Genomic DNA, 7,500 nt, shown 5'->3' on the forward strand with positions numbered 1-7,500 from the left:
ACATAGTTAAAAGGGGAAAAACATAAAAAGCTGCGAAAACAACGATTGTGAAGTCCCTGGCCGCATTTTCTGTGAAGACCGGAGTCCATACCTCGAAGCAATAACTTTTTTGGGCTTGTTCGTTGAAAACGATTTTCATGGCGTAAAGGAGCGGAGAGTTGACGGCGATTCCAACTATCCACACCACTGCAATCATGATACATGCTATGGAAAATGTCACGTACCGCTTGAGAGGGAACGTGATAGCTAGGAAACGTTCAATAGAGATAGCTGCCAACGTCAAAACTGAGCTTGCTACAGACAGTGACTGTGTGAAAGGGATGATCTTGCACAAAGTGACAGACCAGTCGATGCTGCGAGTCGCTATAAATTTGATTGTGACTGGCATGTTAAAAGATGTCAGCAAAAGGTCGGCAACGGCCATGTTCACGATCAAATAGTTTGTGACAGTTCGCATATGTCTGTTGAAGACAACAACGAGTATGACCAGCACATTGCCTATTAGAGAGCCAAACAGGATGATGAAGTAGGCAGTTAACTTGAAAACTTGTTCTGTGCGTGTATCGTTGTGATATTCACATCGTATTTCGGGGTCAGTGCTATTGCTTGGTGCCATGAGGAGCTTAAGCCGACTCAGGAATTCTCGGCTGGACGTCTCCTGACGGTGTAGATACCCCTCAACAACGGCTAAAAACATAACACAAAAGGTGTTTCGTATTCAGAAAAGTGTTAAAGCATTCAGGATCGATCAGATTGTACTGTGAACTTACGTTAAGCAGAAAAAAGTAGTTAATTTTTTTTTGAATGACCGTATTTAGGCGCGAGATGAATTTTGTTCGGAACACAAATCTATTTCAGTTCGTTTGCGCGTATCGACAGTGGCGGTTAGTGCTGGGACACGGAACCATATTTCGTTCTATAGGATTTATGGATTAACTCTCTCACCCGGGGAAAAATGGTACAGGTCGCCGTCGTCTCCCGCCGACCAGCACTACTTCGACGCTGCTCGCCGCTGGTGAGCGAGAAGACCTCTGGCATCCAGGGTAAAATGTTAGCCAATTTGTCGAAGGAAAGTTTTTTCAGCTCTTTCGAAGAGAGATTTTTCGCCTTCAAGTCGGTAATTTTTTTGCGGGAAAATGGTTCTGAAATTCGGCGGGTCTAATCTGCAGATCGCAGGTCGCAGGTCACAGGTTGCAGTCATTGTTTCACCAATACATAAAGTATCCTAAACATTCTTAAAAGCTACCCTTAGGCCTAAAAACTTTTGTTTAGGCCTAATTAGGCCTAAGGTTAGCTTTTAAGAATGTTTAGGATACTTTCTGTATTGGTGATACAATGACCTGCAACCTGTGACCTGCGACCTGCAGATTAGACACGCCGTCCGAAATTCTGGTAAAAACGTGGACGAAGCTTACGGAATAACTTTGGTTGGCCTCTGTGGGGGGATTAATTAAGCAGTCTTCGTCTGAATGTCATGGATTTCTGTATTCATGTTTTCAAACGAGTTATGGAGGCAGTAAACAATGTTGACGTTGGGGAATTCGGTGCTGGAAGCCTTCCCGGTATAAACTGGTATACAGGCCCACGCTCAAACGTTGACGTAAAATAATTGCTGTTAGGTTCAATTTCATTATATCAGGATATCATGATAGCAGCTAGGAAATTGATAAGTCTGTGATTAATATTGAATGTGCCTCCCTGTGACATGCTGGGAAATCAATTAGCCCGGAATGAATTTTTACACAGCTACAATTGGGCATTCTAAATTTCCCCGTTCCTCAGTTAACGAGTTCCATAAGTATAAAACTCAAAAATGGATTGCTTTAAAATCAGAAAAGAACCAATTCACCGTTGCTGTTGAGAAAAGTGTATGCCAGGGAAAACAAGTTATATCTCGGCAGCCTCAAAGTTGAGAAATAATTTGCCTGTGTTTAAATTAACAAATACACCAATACATCGATCACTAAACGTTTCATGTTTAACCGGAGAATTAGGGAAGCAGATGTTCGAAGGTGTAATAGCTGTTGAGTTTTATTCGGCCTCAGTTATCGAGTTCCATAAGAATAATAAAACTTAAAAATGGTTTGCTTTAAAATCAGAAAAGAACCAATTCACCGTTGCTGTTGAGAAAAGTGTATGCCGGGCAAAACAAGTTGCATCTCGGTAGCCTGAGAGTTAAGATATAATTTGCCTGTGTAATTAATTTGAAATAAAGAGAATAACGAAATAATTTTCCATTTTTTAATTGCATGATCCTGGCCGTTGTAAACCGCGTTTTAGAAAATATTTCAGATTGATTTACTGTGCCTCTGGACTATTTTGACACATCACTCAAAATTAATTTAGAGTAATTTGAGTTATTTGTCGTCACTTTATGACGAAGTCGGCCCAACAAATGTGTCGAGATTAACACCTCTCTCTCCCTTTGTCTCTCGCTCTGCCTTTTTAGTGTGAGTCTTGTTACAACTCCCACTGAGATTTTGGTAATTTTTTTTTACCTAAACAGCGGGGACCCACATTCCTGACCCAAGTTAAGCTCCTCATATGATTGAGCATAAAATGATAAACTAAAAGACTGACTTGTCCTTAAAGTTCACACTGTACTGATAATCGGTGAATGAAAACGTACCTTCAGTTCAAAGCAAAATAGGCGATAAGTGATTCCGCTCTCTCTCTCTCTCTCTCTCTCTCTCTCTCTCTCTCTCTCTCTCTCTCTCTTCTCCAAACCGTGTGTGATCTGTACAAGCCGCCTTATTTGTTCGATAAATAGATGGTGGGTTACTGAGTTCTCGCAAATAATTCAGCAGCTGAATTATAGCAAGTGGCCTTGGTCGCACTATAAGCCCTAAAAAAATAGTTATCATCAATCGAATATCTAGAAAACGTTTCTTACTGTGACTTATTCAATATTTTTGGTTGTTCTGATAGAATAAGTTATCGACTCACTAATCTAGAAGGTCGCAACTGATTAGTCACTTTGCATACACTCGAGACAGGAAAAATTGCGATGACCTCTCTTGAAGATTAATCTAGTTGCCCAGAGACACAGCTCCTATGAAGATAGAGGACTCTGGTAAAAAAGTTTGAAAGTATCTCGCACTGTGGTTGCCTTTATCTAAGCTTTGTGTTACTATGGCCAGGTTGACAAGGTTCAAACGGTAACATAAGCATAAACAAGACAAGCTTCACACTTGTAAAATAATACACTATCTTATTATAAAATTCTGGCAGAGTTTTATCATCACTCTTTTACGCGCAGCTGCAAACGGAAGACGGCAGGTTGCTGTTTGACAAAAAAAGATGAAAATTCTCTTATTGTAACTTTGAGAACTTGATCGATATTTGTAGATTTCAGGCATAAAATGAGTCAAATCAAACAATTTTCTTTGATTTCAGTTCCAACCTGATATTTGCCGTTTGACATAGACGTGAGGCAAAACCTCTCTAACCGTGCTTGCTGCCCTTCAATCTTGTGACCACATATAGTTCATTCCATTCGGAGCCTGTAATACAGTGTATTACGACAAGAGACTATCAGGTGAGAGAACACATCCCCGTGCCCTATGATAATCTTTTTCAGTCTATTTTAAGCTTCGCGCCACGCTGTGAAAGTTATTTTTGGTTTCGTCCCCATGGCCGCGCGGTCCATGGTCAGAGGATCAGATGCCATTGTGAAGAAACTTGCGTAGACCTTTCTCGCCGTCGCATGATCCATTGAAATCCTAAATCGAAATTTGAAGATTTTTCGAAGCTCGATATTTCAACATCTTCCTCAAAAGAGCTCGCATCCCTACTTTCTGTTGATTCGACGTCACCTTCATCGGATTCAACTATGTACAGCATGAGCCAGTTTTTTCTACGTGGACGGGAACTTTTCCCACTCTTTTCAAAATCAAAGTTTTCAGATTCATCGACAAACTATTTATGTAAAGTTGCCATCTAGCCTGAAAATTACGTTCTGTATTATTTTTCGTAGTTATATATTTCTCCGTTCTAAATTTAGCCTAAACTTTATCCTTAAAAGCACTTAGATTAGGAGTTACACCATGATTCCTGTTTATCCAAATATGTAGTTTAACAAGTGTAAGGAAGAAATTCAGCAAATTTACTTCTGCATCTAATTTACCTAATAACACATCTTGTAAAGTGAGGTCCACTCGTTTGCCAGAAACCAGAAACCAAAAGGATGCGAAATCATTCCAGATTTGGCTTGTGAAAGAACACTCATAGAATAAGTGATACAAAGTTTCTGATTCAACTCCGCAAAAGCAAAAAGTACGAAGGTCGTTTTGGGCATAACCTATCTTAGCTAGGCGATGGTTAGTAAAAGTGATATCATTCAAAATCTTAAACTGGAAGCTCCTTACGAAGGTCTCAGACGAAATGGATCTCACCATAAGAAAGGCTTTGGAAACAGCTGTGTCGTCCAGACAAAAATTTTCTTTCCACTTAGTAAAACTTCTTGAAACTCTAACTTTTTTTGAAATAAGCAATTCATAAAAATGTTTCCTCTTACTTGCCTGAGAGACCGGGGCAGACTTGTAAATGAAGGTCGGCCGATTTCGCTTAAAATTGGTACACAAAGTACTTATGTCGACTTATGTAATATGCCAAAGTTTCAGCTTCAACGACTTTTTTTTTAGCCGAGTCATGGATATCAGCCCCACAGGGGTCCCCAGAGGCTGATTTTCAGTGCAATTTTGGCCACTTTTAAATCTCTCTTTTAGCAACATGAAATTAATTTCAGGCAAAAACAAAACCATCTTTGTAAAGCCCTATCCTTAGGCTTTAATGGGTGAGAACATTAGCTCATGGAAATTTCTCGCTAGCCTGTGGCTGTTATCACAACTTGGTCATATTTGAAGCATATGGGAAGCAACCGGAAATGGCCTGTTTTTCAGACCAAATATTTTCCATGCCCATGTTTTATATCTTGAGGTCTTAGTATCCCTGCAAAGTTCAGTCCTTAGTTTAGTAATATCAAGAAAAAAATACTAAGGTTGAGGCTTTTTACTAAGAAAAAAACTTACGAGAAGATGGCTAACCAGGCCACATTCGGTTAAAGTTTCAACAAAGCGTGTCTGCAAAAATCAGCCATTTAATTTCGATTATCTTTTTTCCTTCCAAGTTATGGTTAAAAGAGACTCTGAAGTTAATTGTCACCGAGAAGACTTGCCGTTAATAAGACATTTTTATGTGATTGTTTTAGGACCGATCAGATAGTGGTCCGACAGCGGTTATAAATTTCTTGGAAGAAGTCTTGAAAATTACGGACAATAGAGCCGCTGCGAAAACTCTTTATTTACCTAACAACACATCTCTTGCCGGTAAATCACAATGTAAAATTGCATCTTTTTCGTCCAAACTGCAATGTTGAGTTTATTTCCTTTGTTCAACTCGTTCAACGTATCACGTCTGTGGCCCGTAGTAATGAAGCGCTAATTAAATCAGGATATAAGCAGGCTTTGTAGTTCCATTCAGTAGTACTATAACCCACCTGTTTGGGCTTTAATATTTTCTGAAGAAAAAAGAACTTTTCGGTCTCTTTAAAAGCAACCACAACATCTGTCGTAACACTACTTGAGAATCGTTTTGAACCTTTCGAAATTATTTTCGAAATTTTGAATATAATTAAAGCTAATCGTCTAACACAAATTGCAGTCACTCTTCCAGTGTATTTGCAAAGTGTCTGGATAAATTCGCTTACAAAAAACGCTTACCTGGCTTCACTTTTACAAACATGCCCCTTTCCTACAATCCCTTAAAAGTGAGGTAACATTAGAAACTTTAGCCCCAGTGATAAATTGGTCGCAAGTGCGTCGTTGTGAGTTAGATATACACAGGTCGATTAATACCGTACGTGGAGAGGTCATTGTAGTTTGCTGGCTATGACTGACTTGGAATTCAGTAGTTTTCTCGTGCAGATTCGTTTTCTTGATATTGCAGAGAATGATTATGATACAACTTGTATGAGAACCTCAATGGCATGATTTGTTTACTGAATATTTACGCAAACGGGTGAATTTTCAGCGGAGACGTGGACATATCACAAATCGTCTTTAATTCATCTTTTGTGACGCCAGACGGGCCAGCTTGGTTAAGAATTAACTTTCATTCAGGAAAATTATCAACTCTGTGTGACGCAGTCAGTTTATCACCAGCAGCGCCCACTTTGACTAGCAGGGCGTAACATCTCGATCTAATGTCGCTAATGGGAGAGTCACGGCAGGCTCTGACGGCTTGTTATCTCGTGCCCCACATATGTCAACTTCTTTGCAAAAGGTGCACCGTATACTTATGGTTTTGATTTTCCAAGAGACTAAATTGTGAAATCCAGACTTTCGCTACTCTGCCTTTCATAAGCACTCAAATGGACTCAAATGAAACAAATTCCCTTACAGACTGAATAGATTTAATTAGTTTAATTAATAGATCGCAGATAGTTTCTTTTCTGGATCGTGAGGTCCTGGGGCCCGTTTCTCGAAAGTCCCGAAACTTTACCTGCTATTTTCGGGTGTCACAATTCCCTTTGTATCTCAAGAACGGAGAGGACTTAAGTCGTCAAACTTTACAGTCATTTTCCTTTTTGTTACCTTGAAAACACGTTAAAAGATCGGCTTTCTAAAACAAGTGGTTGGCAGTTTCACAAATAGCTTTTCGGGCCCGAAACGTTTTCGGGACTTTCGAGAAAAGGGCTAGGGCGTTGACATGTCGTCTTGGAAAGGCAATTTTCTTTAACAGTGCCTCTCTCCACCCAGATGTATAAATGGGCACCAGTGATTATTATCCTGTCCAAGAAAGAAGAGCAGTAACCAATTTAAGCTCCAGCAGGTACGAGCGGGCACTAGGCCTTGTGACGACTTACCTTATCACCTACAGCATGCATAATGGCCCTCCGGGGCGATTACCGCCTAGGTTGCTTCTTATTACCGAAACCAGAGTTACGGGTCAGCAATTCAGTGTGAGTCCATAAAGACTTCCTTTTTCATGTGATCTACAGCTACGGGTGCCATAAAAGACCCCCAAGTCCTTTAGGGCTCCAAGAAAGCTGAAATATTTTATTTCCCAAGTTGCCAAAACAGTAGTCTTTACCGGAAGGATAACCCACTCCATCCCTGTCATATCTTTGGATATATATGCAGTATGGATGCCACCATGGATCTGTGCTGTTTGAGAAAGCAACAAAAGGAAAATGCTGATAAAGAAAGGGAAAGAGTGCCCGTGAGTAATCTTCTAGCAATTTAGCGGATTGGCGGCGAAAACGGACCGTGTTGGACGTCCTTATCAATCATTTACAACATACGTGAGCCATTTACACTGGGGCACTGGGTATGAATAAATATTCAGTAAACAAATATACAAATCATGCCATTGAGGTTCTCATACAAGTTCTATCATAATCATTCTCTACAATATCAAGGAAACGAATCTGTACGAGAAAACTACTGAATTCCAAGTCAGTCATAGCCAACAAACTACAAAGACCTCTTCACGTACGGT

The 7,500-nt window shown here is 40.0% G+C and overlaps 1 protein-coding gene across 1 annotated transcript in view; it reads right to left on the reverse strand.

Annotated features, from left to right (window-relative positions):
• Positions 1 to 7,500, reverse strand: part of LOC138043506 (QRFP-like peptide receptor) — a 10,549-nt gene that overhangs the window by 824 nt on the left and 2,225 nt on the right. Inside the window, exon 2 of the mRNA XM_068889804.1 lies at positions 1 to 687. This exon is cut by the window's left edge and continues 824 nt beyond it. Coding sequence (XP_068745905.1) covers positions 1 to 616 — 616 coding nt within the window. The 5' untranslated portion in view covers positions 617 to 687. The remainder of the gene's footprint in view (positions 688 to 7,500) is intronic.

The sequence above is a fragment of the Montipora capricornis genome, chromosome 3, assembly GCF_036669925.1.
Source record: "Montipora capricornis isolate CH-2021 chromosome 3, ASM3666992v2, whole genome shotgun sequence".
Classification (NCBI taxonomy): domain Eukaryota; kingdom Metazoa; phylum Cnidaria; class Anthozoa; order Scleractinia; family Acroporidae; genus Montipora; species Montipora capricornis.